This window comes from Perissodus microlepis, chromosome 22 (assembly GCF_051167445.1).
Source record: "Perissodus microlepis isolate ML-2025 ecotype Zambia chromosome 22, ASM5116744v1, whole genome shotgun sequence".
In the NCBI taxonomy this organism is placed as follows: Eukaryota; Metazoa; Chordata; class Actinopteri; order Cichliformes; family Cichlidae; genus Perissodus; species Perissodus microlepis.
In genome coordinates, this window is record NC_140481.1 from 22,310,704 (window position 1) to 22,336,384 (window position 25,681).

At 41.3% G+C, this 25,681-nt stretch overlaps 1 protein-coding gene across 3 annotated transcripts in view; it reads left to right on the top strand.

Annotated features, from left to right (window-relative positions):
- Positions 1–25,681, top strand: part of LOC146363086 (RNA-binding motif, single-stranded-interacting protein 3-like) — a 294,258-nt gene that overhangs the window by 196,473 nt on the left and 72,104 nt on the right. For all 3 annotated transcript variants that reach the window (XM_084919066.1, XM_084919068.1, XM_084919067.1), the window contains exon 7: positions 24,873–25,030. In XM_084919066.1, the coding sequence (XP_084775192.1) occupies positions 24,873–25,030 (158 nt within the window). The remainder of the gene's footprint in view (positions 1–24,872; positions 25,031–25,681) is intronic.

The following is a 25,681-nucleotide window of genomic DNA, read 5'->3' on the forward strand; positions in this document are numbered from 1 at the left end:
TGTTTATGAGGGGTGGCTCGAGACTTTTGCACAGTACTGTACATTAACATTGTCTTATTGTACCTCCTGCAAGGGGACCAAACAAATATTATAACAACCTTAGACGACAGTATGCAAATTAGTTCTTTCATGTAATTCTACTCATGCTAGATCTTTAATATTGAATGCAAGTGTGCACGGATAGCTGTGTTTCCTCCCTTAATCATAATCAACTTTTCTTTCTCTTATTCCACTTTTTCTTGTTTGTCCAGCACAAAAGTCTAAGAATAGAGAATGTCATGTGTTGTACAGATTGTAAACTTGACGGAGATTTGAACCTGGTTAATTAGAGAGCAAGAATGCTGGCGCAGATGCAGTCTTGAAGAAAACAAACAAGGTCTGAGTGGACAGGAACATGCAGAACAAAGTTGGAACAAAACGGCATGAAAAAAACAAAACCCGGCCACGTGGCTGCATAGTTGCTTTTATTGAACGGAGGTTGTCTGTTCTGCATTTTGACTGCATTTGCTGGTACAAACAGTGCAGCAGTACCCTGGTGAACAAAGTCACATTTTTAATAGAAATAAAACAAAATTGTCTTTCATCAACTTAGGCAATAAACATGCATTCTCTCTATATTTTGAAAGAAGAATGCATGTTTATTGCCTGCGTTGATGAAAGACAATTTTGTTTTACTTTTACATTCAGTTATTGTTTGGCCCCATGTAAAATAATAGGCCTTCAGTGGAATATTGGCATTGTTTCGGCTTATTTACAGTCTGAAATTACTTTTTTGTGAAGGTTATGGTCCCCGTTTTATAGTATTTGTGCGTCTTCTTTAATACCTGAACATATGCCTGCATAAATGAAGTTGTGCAGACCACACACAATCATAAAACAAATGTGTACACGTGTAGACAGATCGGCATGCACGTTGCACCGTGTCAAGTAATCCCTAACAGCCTGAGTTTGTCTCAAACAGTTTCCAGGTGCAGTCATCTAGCACACATTCCAACATATAACCACACACACTTTATCTTCAGACCCACACATGCATACATAGCCAAACACATGTCCATGTAAAAGAGCGCGCATGTCACTCAAAGGACAAAAAAACCCCAAAACCAGACGCTTTCTTCTTCTTCTTAACGAGTCATCTCACCCTGCCGCTGTGTAATCCTCACCATATCTGACAGAACGATCCTATTGTCACCAAAAATTCTGAGCCTCTTTTATGGATGCTTAATGATGTTTTATCACACTCTCGGCATTGTGTTCACATTTCCCTGCATGTTTAAAAAAAAACTCACTCCAGAATGCTCATGTCAGTTAAAGGGGCGATTGATATGCTGTCTTCCGGGCTCCCACCCTCCCCCTCAGTCTCTCTTCTTCTCTTCTCCTCATCTCTCCCTCTTTTCAAGATCTTACATTTTCACTTAAGTCCCCTTCTCTCTGTTATCATTCCACCAGAGGCTCTCAAAAGCAGCTTTGATATTGAAAGCAGGCTTGGCATGAAAGGCAAGGGTTTAGGGGGAATGTAAATGCTGGGGGTCTTTTTCTTTTCTTTTTTTTTTTTAAGGAAGAGATCTTCCAGTTAACGAACACCTAACGCTATGGCACTTTTTTCTCTTTCATTGCATGTGGCAGCAGGGATGAAAATGGATTCGTGCATGCCGTTTTAATTTTTTGTCTATATTTTTGTTCAGTTCAGTTGATGAAATGCTGTCACGCAGGCTAAAGCAAAAACAATATGAAAATTTTATTGGCAGAAATTTAATGCATGCTGAACAGTGTTGGTCAAGTTACTTGAAAAAAGTAATCAGTAACTAATTACCTATTACTCCCCCAAAAAAGTAATCCCGTTACTTTACTGATTACTTATTTTCAAAAGTAATTAATTACTTAGTTACTTAGTTACTTTTTAAAAACACGATTTACAACCTGAATAGGTGATAAAGCGATAGATCTTTCAGCCCAATTCTACTTTTTCTGCATATTCCATCATACAAAATGTAATCAAATGGAAAAGTCTCTTTATAAAACTTGTTTTATTAGTTTTAACTTTATGCATCAAGCAAAAATTTAATTATATGCAACATTCGCTGACTGGAAGAAATTTGTTTAACATTTAAACTTATTTTCTGCACATTCCAGCACATAAAATATTTTTTTGTGTGTGTTTACACTCACTCTTTCAAATAGATGCAAGTAAAACACAGCAGAAAATAAATAACATCAAAGACTAGCGGTCCTGTTGCTCTATTTTCACCTGTAAAGCAGGAGTGCCGCAGCGGTCAGTAGAAGAATCCGCGAGTTTCTCTGTGAGTTTCCCATTACGTGGTAGCGCACTCCCGGTGCTTCCTTGGAAGTTTAGGGGGGTTTTTTCGCTTTAAAAAGAAGTTTTCTTCCCACAACGGACACAAATGTTTTTGTCACTTTTTATGGAATCAAACTCAAAATAAGGTCAGTACTTCCACGCTTTAAACGCTGCACGCTCATACTCTCTCCCGCACTTGATATATGATGCACTGTTGATCTGCACACAGCTGTTGTCACGAACGTCGCACTCGCTTACGTCACTGTCATGAGACATTCTCGCAAAAAAATCACGGTTTTAGTAACGCAGTAACGCAGCGTTCCTACGGGAAAGTAACGGTAATCTAATTACCGTTTTTGCAATAGTAATCCCTTACTTTACTCATTACCTGAAAAAAGTAATCAGATTACAGTAACGCGTTACAAGTAACGTGTTACAGCCCATTTCTGATGCTGAACTATTCAAACTAAAGTAGTTTTAAAAGCCACTGGAGCTGTTAACTCATGTATATATTATAAATGTGCAGCATTTAAAAAAAAATAGTGTGCATAAAGGCAAGTGGACAATCTTTAGGAGTTACATGTCGAGGAGGGGAAAAGGGAGTGTCTCTCATTCTTTCCAGGCAAGAATCAATTCATTTCCCATCTCTTGCTCAGCTCTGGATCCTAGGACTCTAACCAAAGCAGATGAGACCTCCCTCTCTCATGGGACTTCCACCAGTTCTTTCATTGGGATACTGAGTAGTTCTCAAGCCAGCTGTTATAAGAGACATAATCTCTTTAGCTTGACTATACTTCTCTTCTTGATTGGAGGAATCAAAGAGGCATCTTAGTCATAAGCCAAAAAAACTCCCACTACTTCCATTTGATATGGAAGAGTAGTGGGTCAAGTCTGAGCCCCTACCAAATGACTGTGGTCCTCATGATACATCTAAGGGTGACCCCAGTCGTCCATCTGGAGAGTCTCATTCTTCCATTTCTAGGCATGATGTTCTGGACACTAACTACTATTTGTGCATATTTAAGCGTAGAAGCATCCAGAAAATTGACACATTTGCCTTAACACTTCTTTCTTCACCATGACAGAGCTATACATTATCTGTAACAGTGCAGATAACTCTACTGATAACAGTAACACCTGACCAATTTTTTTGGTCCGGCGTGAGCAAATTGTGATGGTAACTGAGGTGTTCTGCAATTTTCTCATCCTGTCAAAGCAGACAGCTGCCTCCCTGACATGGTCACCGTTTCACCATGGATCCGAGTGATTTTACAAAAAAACAGTCTAATGTACTTGTCAGCATATGGAGTCCCAGCACATCTGTGATGGTGCCCTGCTCAGTATCCTGCTGTGAGCTTCTGTTTGAGTTAAAAGACAGCATCCTATGGCTATCTCCCACTCCCACACACTGTGTCTCCTTTGCACCCTGCCAGCACATCGCATTCTTTCTGTTCCTCCTGCAGCCTGTGGTGCCACTTAAGCTTTCTAGCATCTCTGCCAACCGCTGCTGCCCAGAACAAGGACAGTCAGCCAGTTTGTCCCAGTCTACCCTTGTGCAGTTCGGAACTTGTTTTTTTGGACTGGAAACTGTAGCATGAAAAAAAACATGTCCAGGAAAAATAAACACACGCGCGCACACACACACACACACACACACTCACAAACTGTTTTTCACTACACTCTCCCATATACGGCCTTCTTCAAATAGCTCCGCTCTTCGCTAATGAGTCCCTGGAGGGTTGTACCCTGCAATCGTTCTCTTCAGACGCCATTACAGCCAGTGTGCCTTCAATGAGATGGGTTAAACCATTACCATAACTGGGGACTGCTACCTGCCTGGATTGCTTTAAACATTAGCAAAACCTTCAATTTGCTAACAGGAATGAATAGACTCGACTTGGGAACAGCAGCCATGGAAGCAGTGGAAGTTCATATCCTCGAGTCTGGTCTTCTCTCTCTCTCTTTGTGTTTTTTCCCCCAAATATTTGCTTTGATGTCTTAGTTGATGTAGACTTAGATAATAATAGGCTGTACTTCGAGCACGTTGTTAAGCAGTGTTTACTCTTTGCTTCTCCACTCTGTTCTATTTAATTCAACTCCATTTTTTATCGCCAGCCTCTGCCCTTTCAAGGTCACTGCACCTGATGCAGATAGATCTATGGCTAATTAAAATCTCATCATCCCGGTGATGAAAAGATAATGTGATTAAAAAAAAATTTAATATATACACTATTTAAACTCATAGCAAAACTCTGTGACACTACTAATTTGCTGGTATCCTCTGCCAACCGGCATGATGTGCAGAAGCAAATGTCAAGTTAATGCAGCCAGTCACCCATCAAGTAGGTTAAATTAAATGCTAGGCAGCCGCGTGGAAGTCCCAGTGGTAGCTGTCTCACCATCAGCCCTGGTGAGGTTTCCCTTTCTGGGATGGCTGAGAGAGGTTGCAAGGGTTCTGATACCCCACCGTCACCCGCTCGTGTCCCGCTGCAGCTGGCAGGTGCTGGGCCCACGGGAGATTTGCCTGTGCTCATCCGGCACCAGAGCCCTGCAGGAGCTGTCAATCTGAGGAGCTCTATCACTACTCTTTCTACTTCAAAAGCGCCAACGTAGACCAAAAAAGTCATGCCACACACAATGCTGTGCTATTCTGGATTGTGTTTCACTACGCTGGCTCTGGGGATACGTTTCAACCCCCAATGGAGTTTTTTTTTGTTTTGTTTTTTTAAATCATTCTGGATGCACTTTTTGTTTTTACTAAATGATTGCTGACAAAAATATCTTTGCACATCTGTATGTGTAATGTGTGGATCAAGAAGCAATTAAGCATGGTATAATTATACTGTTATACTTGTAATTATACTGCATGATTATGATTATGCATATGTATTATGAAAACAAGATTATTGAGATACAGCACAATAATAATTTTGTCTGTATTTCAGTTTTGCAATAACCCTTTCAGATATACCTCTGCCTAAAAGCCCAAATTCACTCAAGAGCAGGTTTAGTTCTGCCCTTTGTTTTTGGGGATTGCTCTGCTTTTGTTGAGCAAATACATTCATGTGGATTCTTTTCAAGAATTGTGATGATTTTAGCTGCAGTCTCTAATCCTATTTCAATGTGAAATTATTAATCAAACAAGGCAAGTCACATACTGGACATTTCTTCAGTCCTATTTATATTTCAGTCCCTGGGCTTTTATTTCAGGACAGTAGGTTCAATAGTTTTTACTCATGGTGCTGATAGAAGGCTCAATAGGGATCAACAGCAAGCTATTTGATGCAAAAGGAAAATTGCTGCTGTTGAAAGAGAAACTGAGTTTTATTTTTATAGCCATTCAAAGGAATTTTGTATTAAATGACAGCTTTATTGGAAGCGGTGTGAGGGCCTTTACTGCCCTTTGCACTACTAGCCAGATAGGTCATCAAGGATGTCTATCTCCAATTTGTCCAATCTGTCTACAGCCCTCTTAGGCCGGGTTGTCGGTCGATGATGGTGCTCTGTATAAGCTTTTTATTTTATTTATTTATTTATTTTACCATACTGAAGAGGCAATTTCCTTTGCAGCTCAAGTGGCAGTTGTCTTTTGCCTCTTTGTTCAATTAGAGGGGAGGGGGTAAGAGAACTGGAGGGCTGCAGTAATACGTCTGGTCAAAATAAAGGCTTTTTGCAAAGACATCATGTCATCCATCTCCCAGTAAATGATACATCTTTCTCTTACAGCCGTCCCAATGACCTTGTTTGTGTGGCCCTGTTAGTAGTGAGGGAGACTATGGGAGGGAGTCTGGAAATGAGTCTGGTCATTGTCTGGAGATGCGGGCAGGCACACACGGAGAGAGAGACAAAGGCAGGGAGAGTGCACTGGTCTCATATCTGACCTGCTGTACGCATCAGGGAGGCACTGTGGCACCTTGCATCTGATTAGCCAGACACTCATTAGACCTGACCTTGGATCCCAGCATTACAAAACAGTGCTGACTTAAAGTGGGGGGAAAAAAACCCCAACACAATAAACAGGCACAGTGTTATTGCGTGTGAGGGCGGAAGCAGTTATTCCTCCCATAAACATTTTCTCCGAGAATTAAAGTTTGGGTTGGAAGGAAGATTAATATGGGGCGAGGAGAGTGTGCCAGCGAAAAGCAGGCTAGTGGAATTTAATGAGTTTTGTGTGTCGACTGGGGAGCCTGCTCGCGCCACGCTAATTACGCTCTGTAACGAACTGAGATCTGGGGAGCATCGAAGGAAGACAAAGGCTCAGAGCAGTCCGGCAGCAAGCGGCAGGCAAAACAAAAGAGCTGCATACACACATTTAAATCCCACGTGGACGGCTAGAACGAGTGTGAGACACAGAGAGACGGAGGCATGCTTATAGTATTCTACAAGCTTTCCCTGGTTGCCACCCCCATGTTAAGGGTAATGAGATGTAGCCAGTGTAGAGAGCTTGAACCTGACAAACAAGCCTCTCTATTAGGCTCGCTAGACAAGGGGTGCAAACTTCAGTGGTAGAAAATGATTTGTGCAGAGACAGTGGGATTGTCAAGATAATTGAATCAACCTCTCTTGACTTCTTGCAATTGCAGCTCTTTAACTAGATAAACAAACACCACACACACACACAGAGAGAGAGAGAGAGAGAACAGGCACATAATATACCACACTGCCCCCTTTTGATAAGGAGGCCAACTGCAGCATTTGGTGTTTGGTGTAAATGAGGAAGTCCCAGCTCTTGAAGTGGGAGTGTGTCTCATTCCTTCATTAAGCTGCCAGTGCCTGCAGGGAGTCTAGCACTCTTCCCACGCATCAGTGGCCACAGCGCACAAACAGCAAACAATCAGGCTGACTTTCAACTGTGACTTTCAACAGAATGAAACCACCCTCGCCTCCTTTCCTGCCTCTCTCCCCTGCTCTCATTCTCTTTCACTGTCTCTCCAACAGTTTCTTTCAACTTGGAAGACGAATTTGCTTCTGGCGCAGTTTAAATGAAAGTTGCCCTCTTACCGACAGATTCTAACCTTTAATATTCTGGCCCTTTGTTGGCAAGTGTATATCCAACTTTCATCATGCAATATGTATCATTATCGCCCTGTGGCCCCCTAACCCTCACTATGAAATGTTTGTGCATTGCTCTGCCCAAAGCCCAAGCTGCTTTCAGATGAGGAGATTGAATTTCAGCTTTCACTCATTACTGTGTATAAATCATGCTCCTGTAATGCCAAACTCACTTCACATGTATTGCCTTACTTCGCATCACGCTTCCAGTATTGCCAACATGCAACGCTATTCAAACGGCATTGAGCATTTCAATTTGTTTGTGTGTTTACAACAGAATACCAGCAGTTTTATTAAAGCCGGAGCAGCCAAATGCGTGACTGCACACCTCGTCCTCCGCCATGCATCCTTACCGTCTCGTGTTCTCTCTTCCAGCTGATTTTCCCGTGCGGAAAAGCCCCATAGCCCCGTCTGCATTCCTTTCCAATTAAGCCAGCATCATCTGATTCCAATTACTCTAATTATAGCAGCCAGGGTTGTGAGTGAGAGGGGCGAGAGAGGCAGCAAGCGAGACAGAGGAGCAAAGAAAGCAAGCAGAACATGGCGAGCCTTCACACTTTAGAGAGCAGAGAGCCAGGCAGCCTTAAGGTCACTCGAACGGCAACAACAACAACAGTAACTAACAACAAAGAGTCCTTACAGCATCACAGCAACAGCTGCGAAGGTTTCACAAACACTCACTGTAGCTGGTAATAGTGAAAACACATGATAGTGACTGACCGTGTAATCGCACCACACAGTCTGAACAAGGTCAGGCTAATGGAAGGACATGGGTGCTGCTAATCACTCTATGACGCGATGGGCATTCGTCCACTCAGTTTGTCTTGTAAGAGTATGTCATATAACGAATCCGTCCGCAGTCTCTGAAGCCATGTTTGACACCTGGAAACTCCCATAGTAATCTGTGATGACCTTACACAGAACGACACCTCTCAGGCACTATTTTTCCTCATAATGCAGTGGGCCACGATGTGGTTTTCAAAGCCAAGTGCCCAGGAGGAGATGCCAGGGCACCGGACTGCCCTGTTTTTAAAGACCTGTTTGGCAATGGTAAATACATTTCTTTCTGACTTTGACTCCCTTTGCGCCTCTGTGTGTGTCTATACCTCTGTTCTGCTCTCCTCTGTAAATACCATCCCTCCACCCATTGCCCTAAATGCCATACACCATGGAATAAACTGCTGATTTGCATTTTCTTTTATTTGACACAAATGAAGTATTAAAAAAACAACAACTTCATATGCATATAAACAAGTGCAAACATATACTATATGCTTTTGCCTGTCATTATGCGAAGATGAAAGTTTCATTTGACAGCTGTGACATCAAACAGCGGGCCATGTTATGATGCAGATGCTGTTAAATCAAGAGCTCATTAAGGATTGCCGAGATAACAGACTGATGAGCCAAGATGGTTTGTGGAAGGGTTTCTAAAGAAGGCTGGTATTTTCTGCTTAATCTTGACGTGTTCATTGTGTAGTCATGTGCAATGGGCCTTAGCATCGCCTTCTTACGGCTTGCGTTTGTTTTTATTTTGGTCTCGCGCGCTTGAGACCAAGGCTCTCGATCGTGACGGCTGTGGTGATAATGGCACTGACCACAATTATGTCGTCTAGAATGGCGCTGATAAAAGATGGAGTGTTTATGGAAATGCTCAGACCTGAAGGGAGACGGGTGACACTTAATTTTCTGGAGACATGAAGCTGTTGACATCAGGTGCCTGATGTTTATATAAAGTCAGTCAGTAAGTCTCAACTCGTGAGGACCTCTTCCTCCTTACAGGATGCTCCTCCTTGCCGCTTCCCGTCCTCTTTCTCCAGTCTTGAGCTCTCTCCCTCCATCATGCTGTTTTGCGGACACTGATGTTCCTGTCTCTCCTGCCAAGACTCATGACATCTGTCTAGACATTTTCATACTGCTGGCTTACAAAACAAATACTCCCTCTTTGGAATAACTAGGAGCTAATCCTCTTCCATTTTTATGTGTGTCCATGTCATCTGTGTCCATGTACAGAGTCTTAAGAGTCTCTTGTTGTTGTTGTTGTTGTTGTTGTTTTTCTGTGCCTTTACATTTGTTAATTTACTGTGTTTTCATATTAAATACTCAGCTGTATGGGTGGAGTTACCAGCTTACCAACTTTAAGTTGGCTGAAGTCACAAATTTCATGCATGACTTCAGAATTTGTCACACAGTGTTGTGTTACCACTGCACTTTTAGTGTTAACGCTTGTTTTTTTTTATTTTTGCAGAACTTATTATACCTCCTCGCTTCATAGTTTCACCAGCCGGTAGTTTCCCCTCATACTTCCTGCCCTCAGCGTGTTCCTCTCTCCATCTCCAGGAAAAGGGAAGCTGTTAAGAAGAGACTTTTCCAAGTTTTTCATAGAAAGGGAATGATAAAGCCATTGAACTCAGTGGGACACCCAGGGTGGGTCGTTAGTTTGCTTCCACTGTATCATTAGTGTCCATAACAAACACATTATCTCCCGCTGTACCACCCTTCTTCCGGGGCATTTAGGGTGATAATTAGACTGTAACAAGCAGCGGTCCCTTCTATATAGGTCATCCACTGCTAATGATGCTCTGACTGAAATACACACCAAGGATTGGGTTTGGGTTTGGAAGCTAACTATACTGTTTTTGATGGGTCAACAGAGGGAAATAAAAACATTTTTTCCCCTTTTTTTGTCTTTTTTGTGCAGCAGTGTTTTTTTAAAGCCTGGAACATGTCAGTTTTATATTATTTTATCAATTCATGAAAAAAGAGCCATTAATGAATGAAAAGTACGTACATAATATTGAATTACACAATTATCTTATTCCTGAGCATCATGTTAAGCCGTCCCTTTTTTCTCCTCTATATCCAATCACGAAGTTCAAACATCTGTCTGACTCCTTTTCCCTATATGTCATCAGAACCACTAGTAGAGTACTTCTGCATGACAGATGGTTGAAATTAAACAAGTAAATGGTATTTATTCACAGCTTTCTTACAACTGGCCTTTAGATTGTATATGGATAAATGATTTGGGCCAACTAATCAACACCTACAGGAGCTTTTAGGACATTCCAATCTAAATCCATATGGAATTGGTGCCGTCTTTGCATCTACAGCAGCTTCCATTTTTTGGTAAAGCTACGAGATTTTAGAGTAGTTTTCAACCCCTGCCATGGTTATTTCAAAATTGATTAATAAGGTTTGACCAGAGAGACAAAAAATGTATTTCTAGATATAATTATATACAAATTAAGACTAGCTTTCACCTCTGTTAATATGTCTCAAATAACATGTTGAAAAGTCACAGACTTTGACAAAAAAGGGTATTAAAACAGGAATTAATGAGCAAATCAGTGCAGCTTTCAAGACTCTTGGTTGTGGGTCTGAAATGTAAGTAAAACTCCAGATCAGTGTTTTGTAATTGAAAATCATTGCATCAGCTCCATGACTGAACCTGACTGATGTCACATAAATGTTGATTTGTTCTGAGTGGCTTTCTTCGCACAACACTTCCATTATTGCTTTTTTATTACTTTTGTTGTTGCTGTTTTCCATTGAGAAATAATTCTTTAATATATATTTCAATATTTCTGTGGCTCTCGCCTCCACTGTGTTTTCATTTCTTTGTACAGATGTGACAGAGCTAAGGCAAAGTATTTCTGCTGCAGTTAGACATATGATGCTCACATCGCCGTGTAGTTTCACATAGCAGCCTTAGTGTTCCCCAGTGAGTAGTGGCACATTAAGGAATAACAAATGAGTCCATGACCCAGGGTAGTAATTCAGGGTGTGTTTGTGGAGTAGGCAAACAGCGTATGCTATTTGCTTTGCAGTAGATTCATAAGTGAAAATTGCATTGTGCCTCCATTTGGAGAGCAGGTGATATAGTGTGGAGGGAAACATAGAGATTGTCACTCTCCTGCTTTCTGATGATGCTATACCACTCTCCTGAAAGGCTCACACATCCTAGCTGTCATCTTAACACTGAATCTGACTTGTCAACATATTGCATTGTGCCGCTTTTTTAAACGAGAGCGAAAAAGAGCCACGTGCACTCCTGCACAAGTGCTTTGTGTTTGCGAGCTGAAGAGCAAGTCATCGATACGTGCCGAAGCGCATTCGTGTGACCGTACATTCCTCACAGTCTGTAAATTTTGACCCTCTAACAGAGCTAGTCTGGCGAACACATTGCTCACACAGACATGTGCAGCCTGTTGAAGTCGCTTAAGATCCACTACCACGGCTCATTTCACCCATGTACCCTGGAGTCAACATATATGACAATTTTATGATGCGGTAAACCCCATCATGGGCAGCTCTTTGAGGAACACACACCACGAGAGCAGCGTGTGTCAAATGAGAGAGCCCCTGTGAAGTGGGGAGGAGGCTGTGGCTTGTTGGAGACACATGGGATTATTTAAAGTGTTTAAGTGCAAAGGTCAGCGTGCAGTTTTTGCTGTGATCTTAGGGACCCAGAGGTATGGTTTTCCAGCATTTATTTATTTCATTTTATTTTTTGGTTTAGTGCTCCTCCGCACGCTATAACAGCCCAGGACTGTGGTCATCCACAGAAGCAATGTCTTTGTGGAGTTATTAAAGAATGTTTCATTGCAGACAAGCCCCTGGGGTGGATCTGTGACATACATGAAAGTTAGTTATAATTACACTGTCAATGCTTCTCCTTTTTTCCAGTACATTTGGTTAATTTAATGGCAAAAGCAGATTATTTCCAGACATTTATCTGCTACATTTAGTTGTCATTGCTAACGTTTTGATTATCTTTTGTTCATTGCTTCAGCTTTTGTGAACATAGATGAATGTGAGATCAGACTCACATCTATGTGTATTTGGTCCTTTTTCACCTGAATGCAAATTTGTGTGGACATATTGACTTATATTGAATTATTCCCAAATTCCTATTTTTTCACATAAGCTGTGCTGTCCTTGTTCATACTTCTTTGCAGGACTTCCCTTTGTGGCACACAAACCCCTGTTTTGGAAGCACTCATCTGGATCACATTTGGCTATAGGGAGAGCTTTTCCAAGTTTGTGGCTGTCCAGCCTCACTGACCATAATAAATCTGGATTTTCACAGTCCCGAGAAACAAAATAAATGGATCTTTCTATTTTGTCTTTCAAATTATTTGTTGATGTTATTATTTTTTAATTGTTCAAACATTTTAAATTCACTCAAGAATAAAAACGATTCTTTTTCACATTTAATAGTGAAAACACTTGGGCTTAAATGAATGGAATTGCTGAGTGTGAGGTGGCTAATTGACCTGTATTCACAAGTAGGAAGCCAACAGCGGTTAAATGCTTGTCCCCCTTGCCTCTTAATGAAATCACTGCACCCAAACAAAAGATAGAAGAACTTTCTTTTCAAGCAGCTTTTCTGTTTTATCCCAGCCCTCACTAAATCATCAAGAGATTGAAAGGAAACTGTGAATTAATCCAAAAGGTTAAACATTTTCAAAAGAATGATAATAGACAAACGAGACTGAAGTGGGAATAACGTGAAAAGATGCACCGCTTGTGCGAACAGACGACCTCGCGCATGTAGAGAAAATCAAACAGTTTACAGTTTTTCTTTTACCTCACACATACGCACACTCTTACACCTTTTCCTCATTCTACTGAAAAACCAAAAACCTTCAGCACCGCTCGCTGCCTCCTCATGATGTCAGCCAGGAGGAATTCAATCTCAGAAATGATATCATGAATGATGCATAAGACGGAAAAATGCATTTACCATGGCCACAACACAATGAGCTGTTGTTGCAAACACCGTAATGGAAAAATACGAAGGTTACGGTGATGAAAATATATTACGAAACCGGAAAGGCATTTGTGAATGTTGCTGAGGGAGCACGACCGAGGACATAACCGCAGCTTACAGGGAAAATCCTCAATATTTCTACAAAGAACGGGCGAATTTGTCATGAAGTCTTGAGGGAACAGAGTAAAAAAAAAAAAAAAAAAAAAAAGTAACTTTGCATGTATGTGTGCCTGCTCACTTGTGTGTGCATGAGTTTTGTCTCCTTTTGGCGGAGGGTAAGGCCCAACGTGCCCGTCTTCCATGTTAATAATGGATTTTTGATATGAGCTCCACATGAAATTTTAATCTCTGGAATATTAGCTCACCGAGGGAGATACAAAATCAAATCAGGGGGTCATGATTAAGCGGGTGAAGCGCATATCGACCCATTTAAATTCACATTAACCCAGCATCAAAATGTATGAGCCATGACATTGATGGCAGACGTAATTTAGTGGTGTTATGTCTGTTTTGCAAAGTAAAGGTTTGATCTCTCGACCACGCATCTGCAAAGCAGATAAAAGCCTTCAAGCTGTTGTTGAGACAGTGTCGCCGCGTTGATGAGTAAAAATAGTTATGGGCAGACACCAAAACTGTAACCCTTTGTAGGCTTTGTTTTTACAAACCAATAAATGTTACTAATATTATTGCAAAGAAGAATGCAAGTGAGTGCAGTGCAGTCCTTTTGGATGGCAGTTTTTGTGTGAAATGGTTCTGATCATGCAGTCATACGATATGCACTTTTATTTTTTAACTAAAGACATATTTGTGCAGGCGTCTGCATTGCCCCAGTGCCAAACAATCATCCCCCTGCCTCTTATCAAAGGAAGTGTGTCTCATACCGTGAAGGCCAGCTGACTGAAACAGGATGAGAATCAATGTGAGCATTGACAAGGTTATGTGTACAATCCTATTTGCTAGGCATTTGTTTTCTTCTAATTGACAAAGGATCATATACAAAAAATCTTGTAAACAAGCTCCCCCTTATTGGGTAGAGCAGGAAGGACATCCAGCAGACGCTAATGAAGGACATCCAGCAGACGGCCAGGTAACGTCCTGGATATCAGCACAGCAGTCATTTTTTAAAATGTATTTATTTTAGCAACCATGACGCAGCATCTTCATTGAAAGGGTGTTGTTATGTGACGGCTGTGTGCAGACAGGAATAGGACCCAAGGTGCAGACTCCGGAGACAAACGTGAACTCAAAACAGCTTTAATGTTAAACTCAAATATAACATAACTGGAAAAAATCAAAATAAACTTAAACCGGAGGACTGACAGAACACACAGCTAGGTAAACGGTAGATCGTGACCCAGACACAAAGAAACACAGGGCTTAAATACACAGAGGGAGCAATCAGGGAATGGGTAACAGGAGGAAAACACAGCTGGGGCAAATCAGAACTGACGAGACAAGGAAGCGTAAACTGAACACACTGAGATGAGACAGAGACCTTCAAAGTAAAACAGGAAACACAAAACACAGACTGAACAAAAGACACAGACTCACATGCAGGCACTACAGAGGGAACAGAGACGTGGGACCAGGGCAGACACAGACACTGACTGGACACGGGGATATAGCAACTAAGGATACACAGAGACGCGAACTAGACAAGGGGATACAGCTGACAGGGGAGACAGAGACATGAACCAAAAGACAGAACTCTAACAAAGAAACCAAAGACTAGAATTTATAATTAATAATATAATAAACTCAAAAACCCTGGGTCAACAACCCAGGCATCCTAACAGGTGTCACTGAATGTCAAATTGTTTCGTGGGAAGTCAAACTCGATGTATTATGAGACTTACTGGACTGGATGCTTGGAAATATCAAAGAATAAAACTGGTGATTCCTTTTTAAAAATAATAATAATAATAATAATAATAATATTAATTCTCCAGGATTTTTGAAGGTATTTTAAAGTTTTTCTGATATATTTTCACTGATTTTCAGTCCACTCATGGTACCTAACATTGAAATGTGAATCATTCAAGCGTAAAAAGGCTCCTAACTCAAGGGGTCCAGCCGAGCTGTCTTTGCAAAGAACCAATTTTATATTGCAGGCACTTACTAGCAGCCTGTTGCAAAAACAGAGCATTTGTTCCAGTTTGTTTAGTTGAATCAACGAAAATGACAAATATTTGTCCAGCTTATCCAAGGGAACACCAAGGCATTCCCAGGCCAGCAGAGAGATATAATCTCTCCAGTGTGTCCTGGCTCGGCCCGGGGCCTCCTCCCAATGGGACATGCCCAGAATACCTCACTTAGGAGACGCCCAGGATGCATCCTTATCAAATACCCAAACCACCTCAGCTGGCTCCTTTCAATGTGGAGGAGCGGCGGCTCTACTCTGAGCCCCTCCCGGATGGCTGAACTTTTCACCCTATCACCCTAAGGGAGAGGCCAGCCACCCTTCGGAGGAAGCCCATTTCGCTTGTATTCGCAATCTCGTTCTTTCCTACACTATCCACAGCTCGTGACCATAGGTGAGGGTAGGAATGTAGATCGACCGGTAAATAGTTTTTGTCCAAAATTATTATTAAAAAAATCACTGAACCTTATTATTTAACTGTCATACACAGTTTAGGGTTAAAAAGATGCTGCTGTTTAAAGTACACTACACTTTAACTTCTCAGTAATTTGGATTAATTTTGTGTGTTATGGTAGCAAGTGAATTTGACCTTTAATGTTTGCACTTGTTTGCATTGGTGCAGTAAATAGCACATAGAAAGATATACCAAAAGTCCCTTTTGTGCCACAGCGCTCACTGTGCCTTATGTTGGATGAATATTTTACCAGCTACACCAGCAGAGAGCAGATCAGGTTGAGAGAATGAGTAAAACAAAGTCCCACCACACTGTGTTAGCATTCTCAAAGGCTCAATAATGTATCACCCACTTTTGTTCCCTTACGCAGCATCTATCATCTCAGAATAATGCAGAGTAGCTGGAAAGCCATTTTCCATAAGCAGTAATGGGACAAAGATTGACAGTGTGTGTGTTTGTGTGCTTGTGTCTAAAAATCCCGTGTAGGCTCATGCGTACGCGCGTGTGTGTGTGTGTGTGCGCGTGTGCGTGTGAGAGAGACGTTGCGCTTATGAGATGCAGAGCTGTGCAATAGCATTGTGTGTAATTATGTGAGTGAATGAGTGTAGGCCTTAAAACCAAACTAAACACCTCAGTGCCTCTGGGTACTAGGACACACTTAGTTGTCATTGGCTTGGATTGCACTCATGGGAAAAATTCTGTGGCTGAATAATGTGATGTATTAAGGTGTGCTCTGCAGCAACGTATGGTAATTTGTAAGATTTTTATTTAATCAGGTAACATTGTATTCCAGCCAAATGGAACACCGCATGAGCAAAGTGAACCTCTAATCTTTTGCACCTGAGCTTCATATTCTGCTCTTTTTTAAAATCATTTTCATCTAGTAAAATACATAATCTTAAAAAAACAACTTTGTGCCCTGCTCCAAACTTCAAATTACTTTTTGCTGTGACAATGATATTGAGAGGTTAATTAATGGGCATTTTGTTAGCCACAATCTGTTAGTGAGTGGATAATCCTGTTGCAGCTACTAAGACTGATCAATCATGTGTATCCTTATGCGAGCAAAGAAAGTAATTGATCAGACTGGTAGCTTACAGTGAGCATGACTACAGCTTAGAGAAGCAGAAAGTCAACAGAGAAGAAGAAGGAGAAGGAAATAATCTTTTGGCATGTAAAGATAAAATATCTTTGATCCAACATATGCAGCACTTGGAGATACATTCTACACATGTACCAAGCATTATAGTGAGAGCGCTACCATTTAATGTTGCTTTTTTTTTTTTTTTTTTTTAGATGCACTGACAACTTTAAATATATATTTTTTCACATTTCAAAATTCTGTTGTTCAGTTGCCACCGCAGTCAGAAAAGGCCACCAGTTTGGTATTTAGGACCCTCTGGCCTGGGGTTAGGGTTCCTAACCACTCTGGTCATGCAGTATTGTGCAGTACTGTTGAGCCACCCCTCATTTCCTTATATTTTGCTTTTCATTCTAGCATAAAAAGGCATCTAACTCAAGGAATGAACCAGTATTGTGTCTAAACTTAACAGAAAACTTGATAAAATCACATTTTAAATTGTATCTTTAGGCATTTTATGCGTTTTTGCAACAGGCTGCTAATTGTAACAATTTGTTCCCATTTTGTTAGTCGAATCTACAAAAAATGCCAAAAATAACACAGTTTGACAGACATAAAATGATAAACTAGAAACTGAAACGGTCTCAGTGGAAAGATGACTGTCAAGAAGTCATTTTTAGAGAGAAGAAACAGGGAGAAAAGGCTGAAGTATGCCAAACTGAACCAAAAACAACAGGTCTTATGGAGTGATGAACAATGACAAATCCACATTTAAACGTTTTTCTTTAATGGAGGTCATGAAAAAGGTGAAATAGTAAGGTTATATAGCTGTCTGTAAAACACGGTGGAGGCTCTGTCAGGATTTGGGACTGCTTTTCAGCCTCTCGTGTTCGGGACCTAGTCAAAACTGATGCAATTACACAATTAAGAAATCTGGAAAAGCATCTGATTGGCTTAATTTTTCAGCATGACAATGATCCCAAATGCAATGCAATAAAAGCATACCTGGATAAAAAAAACACACAGCAGAATAATATCAGTCATGGCTCAGACCTCAACATTTCTGAAGCAGTGTGGGATCTTCTTTACAGAGAACAGAACAAAAGGCAACCAGCATCCAAAGAAGAGATTTGAATGTCCTTCAAAAAGCCTGGATAAATATTCCTGAAGATTACAAGAAAGCTTCCCTATGAAAGTTGAGGCTATGTTAAAGAAAAATCCAATGGTTTTAGTACAGGAAATGTGAAAGAAATGTGTGGTGGCTTAGGACCTTTGGTCAGTGTTGTCTGTTTTCCTACATTTGAAGTGAATCCAATGGGTTTAATGGAGTGAGGTATAAAGAATTTAAAATGCAGAAGTGACCTTACTTGTAGCAATTCCAAAGAAAGTTTACGCAGAGATAGAGGAATGAGTATCCGGAAGAAAAAGATTGAGTCAGTAATTTTTTTAGTTTTTACCACCTGTCACATGATTTGCGGTGCCATATTCCTGCTCCTTCTGCTGTAGACAAAGCTTTAATGGGATACTCCCACTCACACTGAAATGCATCCAAAACACTAAAAAGAGTTGATGTATCTCTAGATTACAAACAACATCATCTTATGTGCGATGAAATGCAGATGATGGTGTTACTAATGAGTTACTGATGTTCTACTAATTATTACATCTGCTCACTTATTCTTGGATATAGTTGCATACAGCAGTTTGAATTAATTCCTCTCTGATTCTCATTTCCCTGCACTCGAGTTTTAGAAATAAGCTGATAATTAATGTTTTAAACCAATCATATGTGCTGTCTTCTTAATCTTTAATATTTTCTTTCACTGCTGATAACAAGTATGTTTGGCTGTATTTCAAAACAACAACAAAAAAACAAACACATTGAGACCTATAATCCAAAAAAAAGGAAAGAAAGTAAGGACTCGGTGCGTGCGTGGGTGTAGCCGTCATTATATGCAGTGTTAAGCGAGGAGATTGGTGTTGTTTTGTTTTGTTTTCGCTGCTTTCTTAATCACAATCAAGCCTACAGGTGCACACGCCAAAGTGATTACAGCAGTGCTGCCCACTAAGCCGATTCAGTTATGAATTAGCAGAAAGATGTTATCTATAAGAGAAATAATAAAGTAGTTTTAATACAGCTGCTAAAGAACTGGCAACTATATGCCTACATAGTATGATTGCAGACTTTAGCTTAAACCTCTGCTAGTGCCCATTTACTGCAGAACTATTAAAGCCATGTTTAAGTGACAGGTGTTTCGGGCTGTTTGTTCACACATAATGTGGTAATTGGATTGTATAGGCTGCCCTGAGTGATGGCACAAATTCTTTGCCTCGTAGCTCTTCACAGCCCTTTGTTTCTAACAGAAGGTTTGAATCAGAAATATGGATTTCATCAGTCCTTCAATGAGCAGCCGAAGGACCTCACGCATTACCAGCTTGTGCTCTTGTTATCTCTTTTTTTGGCATTGTAACATGCTGTTCTGTGATTAAGCCTGTCTACGTTGGAGGCATTTATGCATATTTTGAAATGTAAGGTGTGTTTGCATATGTCCGCTTGTTTGTAAAGATGCGTATCAGATCGAGCGAAACACTTCCTGCCTGCAAAGTTTCGCCATCTGTCTGTGAAATCGGACTTTGATGAATACATGGAGCCGTTGTAGAGGCCAAACTTTGAATCTGACGTTTTTTTGCGGCGCTGAAAAAATAAGTAGCTGCTATTTGTTTGACTGGCAAAAATAAACAAGTAAATTCGAATTCTCACATCAGAAGCTGACCATGAAACCTTTTGTACACTTGCAGCCTGGCTGTGCTAACAGCTACGTGCTCTTTAAATGACTGCAGAAGCACTGAAAGACTGCGATAGGGATATATAGTCTTGGATCTGGACCGGGTTTGAAGTCTGGTGTCACAGAAGGTCTTTCATAATAGACAGAATCACTACAGAGTATTGAGGAAGCATTTGACAATAGCCTGTACAGAATGAAGTAAAATGATCCAAACCATCCACTTGAGAGTAGAAACAGGCAATGTTGGGAAGCACTCATCAAAGTGCAGCAAGCTGCCCAGCTGACTTTGCCTGCTGTTGTCTGACCAGCTGACTAGCCAGCTGACAGAATGATAGGTCCTTTGTAGTGTAGCTACTGTTTTGTCTCTGAATTCTCCAGCTCTTCGCAAATTAAGCTCAAATCTTTTGAAGTGAGTTGATGTGCTCATAGGCTTCTTCTCTCTCTAACTCCCCATTCTGCTCCTTCCTTCTTCTTGGTTGGCCAGCTTGTCTTTTGAATGCATTCTGCAGACTCAGGCTCCCACAGCAAGATCTGAGTACAGAGCCTCAACCTATATACAAGAGAACAGGAACACTCCCTCTGGCATCTGCAAACTTGTCAGCCACACATCCTCACAACAGCAGAAACACAACAACTATTGCTTCCTTGCAGTTTTCTCCAACCAGTCAACACATAAACCATTGTCTGTGGCTTTAATTGTGCTCCTTCAGGCTGCTGGTTAGTCACACAACAAGCCAGAGTGGCATACCTGAGGGAAGTGTATTGTGTGTTTGTTGTAGCAAGGATTGACAACCTTATACACACGTATACCCAAGCACATATACGCTTGTAGAGTGTGTAGCTGAGCTCAGAGGAGCATCCAAAAAGCCCTATAGTACCAATTATACATAGAGCTCTTTACTCTTGAGCAAGAAAAATGGATAGAGGACGACAGGAGAGACGCCATGGAAGCAAGGACGGACAACGCTTGGTGTACAAAGTTAGGAAACTCTCATTACTGAAAGAGAAAAGGAAGAAGGTTAGTAAAGTGATTTAAAGGAAAAGGGAATGAAAAGATGTGGGTGCAAGGTAAATCAGGGAGAGAAAGGATTGTTGGAAAGAGACTGAAGGCGACTCCGAGTCTCAACCTGGATTTGGATGCGGTGCCCCGAGTCAAGTCACATATCTATCTTTCTAATGTTTAACAGTTAAATGGATACAGCCCTGAGAGCCCTATAGGCAGAACGAGAGACTTCTAACACTCGACGTTTCTTCTCCCTCCAGCGTTGTCAAAAGGCAACAAGGGCTTCCTTTAATGTGCCATATCTGCCTGTCATGTCAGCTGCCTCCATCTCTCTTTCTCATCAGCTTTCCGTACCCTTTCATTCCTTAACCTTTTGCACGTGATCTGCAACTCCTATTTTCTGTTTAACCCAGATCCTCGCTTTCTTTTCTCTTCCTGTCTAATACTCTCCCTTCCACGTAGAATGGTAATGTTCTCAGAAATTACAGTGAGGTAAACAGAGCAGGGTGTCGAAATGAAATAACTTCTACAGGGCTGTCAGCTCTAGCGAGGGGCCCATCCGTCAGCAGGAAATGACATGTCGCACCCCCCACCGCATTTCCCCCACCCCCGTCCCGCCATTCTCCCTTTCTGTCACACGCACAGTTGGATTCCTCCTGTCCTCCTGGTGGCAAGGTGAAGGAATTATGCTCATCAAAGCCCCAGTGCAGCCTGGAGCCTTTCCATTAACCTTCCACAATGCTGGTCAATGGCGAGAGAGACATTCAACCATCGACACGCAGAAGAAGGAGGCTCGCTTACACGACTTGAAACACACACAGAGCTGAAAGATACATAAACGCATACACGAGTGTACAGTAATATAGTCTACATTAAATGGAACAAACACACATAATTACTCCTAGATGGGCTACACACAGGTGCACGCAAGCGCACACACACCTCAATTACCGTTTCATTCATAGCGTGACAGCGGAGCATGTGCAAAGGCTGACATTAAAGGAAATTAAATCTCCTTGAGGAATGGGCCAGCCCATCTCACCTCCCGTCAAAATACTCCAGTTTCCACTCCTCTCCATAACCTTCTCATCTGGGTATTTAGGGCTTTGTGATGCGGAACGTCATCAAAGAGAAAACTTAGCGAGGCGGCCGTGCGTAGACGAGGCCTCCCCCGCGATAATCCCCCACCCCCCTTGCAAACGGAGCCCTCTACTTTTAGCCCACGCACACAAATTACCGCATCACATTCTGTCCTCACTCTTTCACCGCGGTCTCGTGCTTATAGGAGAAAGTGCTTTCATTCAAGTGTGCGCGCACAAACTGTCTTATCATTGGCTTAGCTCAATGAGGGAGTAAGTCAGTTAACTCTTTGATCCGGACCTCCTTTCTGCATCGGAATACGAAGCCTATTTGACATAATCCTGAAAAACATCAGCTCACGTAACCAATGAAATTCAAAGGAAGGCGCAGCTGCAAGGGTGCACACACTGAAGGGACTTAGCAAGAGAGTGACACGTGTACAGTAGATTTTTACAGACAGATTTAATTAAGCTCCATTCACTGCCAAATCCCGTGTTATACAAACTCTTGCGAGCTTTTTCTCTCACATGCTCCAAAGCACCCAAATGTGACACACTTGTAGAATAAGGAGGTGGAGTTTAGTTAGGTAATCGAGTTTCCTGGGTAAAGGAGAAAAAGCTGTGGTTTCGGGCGCTGGCTTTCTCCCAGAGGTTTTCATCAGATCAAACATGTCCTGTCAGATAAGACAGCTAATTAATCAGGGGAGGGACCAGTCCTGTCCACTGACGGATAGAAAGATGGAGGCAAGAGACTGGTGGAGACACTTCCTTTCCTCTTCCTTAACCTCTTCCTCCATCATCAGCAGAAAGCAAAACAGGACAAAGTGAGAGAGTGTTGCCTGTAGAGTCTGTGAAGACTCTCAAAGACAGTGTTTACGCAGCCTGCAACTGAAGTAACTCCACAACCCCCAGCTGAGAAGATGACAGACTTCTGTGCTGAAGTTGCTGTTTACAGTACTGCATGTGCATATGAAATATGTAACTGAGAATTCACTTTTTTTAAAACTTTTTTGAGGCCAAGTCAGCTGTTTTTCCAAATAAAACCATATTAATCTCCTAGGACCTGGCGTCCACATATGCGGACATCACATTTTGGGTTATTTAGACCAAAATACTCAATTTTGCTCTACAAGGACCTGATATCCACTTACAAGGACATTATACTGCTACTGTTCTATCAACATTTTAAACGAATATCCTCATATGTGGCTCTTATTTTTCTTAAAAACAAAAATAAAGTAAAAAAAAAAATCTGGTAATTCTTTGTTTTTACATTCCTCGGGCCACAATCAGCCCAAATATCAAAGAGAAATTAAAAATGCATGCCGTGGAAGAGTTCAGGTCTTAGGAGGTTAAACTAAATTTTAAAGGAAATTCCAAAAGGTTGATCTGGACGTAGCGTTTTCAGCGGGAGAAACATTTCGTCACTCATCCATGTGACTTCTACAGTCTCAGCTGACTGCAGGTTTCCCCAACCTTATAAACAGCACATTTGCACAATAACTGGTTTCAGTTATTGTGCAAATGTGAGGTAAGTTCCTTGATCATTAATATACAAATTGTCATGACCATTGATCAATAACCTCTGATTAAAGCCCATTGATGAATGACCATTGATTATTGATCAAAGACCACTGACCAATGTGGCTATGAGTATCATTCACAGACAGTAGGGCAATGGTTGCAATCACAGCATTGTAGGATGGCGAAAGATGTACCCATAGGCCCCCTCCTCAATTCAGAGATGGTCTTTCCCTTTTCACATAGTTCATATCAAAAAGTCATTTGCCCTCAGTTTTTATTCTTCTTCTTCTTCTTCTTCTTGTCTTGTTGCCAATTTTAACATTTATGAGCCCGGACTTGGCAGATCCACACCTTAAAAAAATGTATTTATTGATTTCATTTCATACATTTTTATGCGCACGTGTCTTGGAAAATTGCTGTTGTTATTCAGAACAGATTCAGCCACCTTCCTCATTATTAGATTGTAGACCATGACACAGATTATTACTGCCTTTTTACATGATGGTGCTTAAAGCTCCTCCACTGCTCACATTATTGATCTAACCTGACAAGGGAGGCTGCTCTTACAAATCAGAAGGAAATTAATTTATAATTTATTGTATCACACATGCACATTTAAAATGAATCGTACATAATAGATGAATATTTTTCTTTTTGTTGTTTATAAGACTTTAAAATGAAACACTGCAAGTTTTACCTTTTACTGATGCAACAATAACCATGTAAATGTCATTAAAATGTTTCAGTGCACATTCTGTTATTAACTTAGACCATGCCTCTGTGTAGTGGAATTAACTCGTGATGATCCCAGCGCCTTTTGAATGAAAGGTTGAAAGACACGAGTGTGAAACAGATCAGACCTGGCTGTTTGCGTGATTAGAGTGGACTGTTGCTACCTGCACGTTGGAAAGATGGATTGAATGTTATTCGGTTCATTTGAAAGAGTATATGCTAATTTGCCTGTAGCATATATGATTAGAACTAAGGGCAGCACAATGTAGCTTAATGCTTAATTAAGAGAGACTGACTGACTGGTGGAAGAGAAATATAGATGGAGGCATAGTTTGGTGGCTTGCCTGGCACAGGCAGTGACTGATTGGCTGGTGGGGCTGTTTCCAGCTGTTCTACTGTAGATCTCAACGGGCTTTCTGTTACCTCGGGCTCACCCCAGCACCAGCTGTGCTTTCGTACCTAGCTTGCAGTAGCCCCTGGGCACTACACTGAAAACATTGTTGTATAATACACAGCTGTTCTTTTGCTGTTTCTCTTGATTTTTTTACCTGACCACTAAAAAGAAACACCCAGAAGATGCCATTCAAGCTATTCTGAATATATCCACCATGCTACTTATTAAATTGTCATAATACATTGAATGCACTAATACCTGCACATGCTTAGAACCAGTAGGTTTGCTACATTTCTTTATTGCGTTTAAGTGGAATATGTGAGTGTCAGCAGGGCCAGATGTCATGCGAGCTTAGCCTGGATTTGGCTGCACAGTTAGCAGTATTGCAACACGTTGCATGATTCCTCACAACCCAAAGCTGATGTATTATTTCATATTTTCTGCAATTGATAGTGATGCATTATTTCTCATACCATCTTCTCTTTTCCTTTCTTCTCTTTGCCGTCTGTCCAACCTCTCCCTCCTCTTCACTCCTCGAAATCTCTGGCACTGCAGCAACAAGAGCAGGACCCCACCAACCTGTACATCTCCAACCTGCCAGTGTCTATGGATGAGCAGGAGCTGGAGAATATGCTGAAGCCTCTGGGTCACGTCATCTCCACAAGGATACTGAGGGATGCCAACGGGGTCAGCAGAGGAGTCGGCTTTGCCAGGTAAACAATGTTAATGAAGCAAGTGTTAAATATCCCTCCTTTCAGTCCCTACAAATGGTATGCCAAACTCTAAAAGCCAGGTCATTTCTGTAATACAACTCTGTAGCATCTCTCTTTATGCTGCACACCTCAACTTTGTAATAGGCTTTATTTTAAAAATGCTAAGTCTGAAGAGTAAGTCGAGATAAGCCTGCTGGCACACAGTAATCAGGGTTATTTTTTAAAACTTTACAAAGCTCCCTCCCGAGCCACAGAAGACACTATACAACTGTTGTCACAGGTTGAGGAGTGTTCCTTGTGGTGAGTAAATCTAACTAGGATTTTTACCCACTGCTCACATTAAGATCTGCCCTAGTTCAGCTGTGCCCTGAGATGACTCATGTTTTGTTTTTGGTACTAAATTAATAAAATACACTGTACGTGTACTGGCAAGCACACGCTTGTGCATTGTCTGAAATATGAACTGGTACTTATGTAGCGCTTTTCTACTGAATTTGAGCACTATCCACTACAGGCCTCATTCACCCACATATTTGTACAAGTGCTTTTTTCTGTGCCTAAGCACATCATGTTCACACGCTCACGCTCACATGATGGATGCATCAGGTGCAACTCAGGCTTCAGTATCTGGCCCGAGCATAGTTCGACATA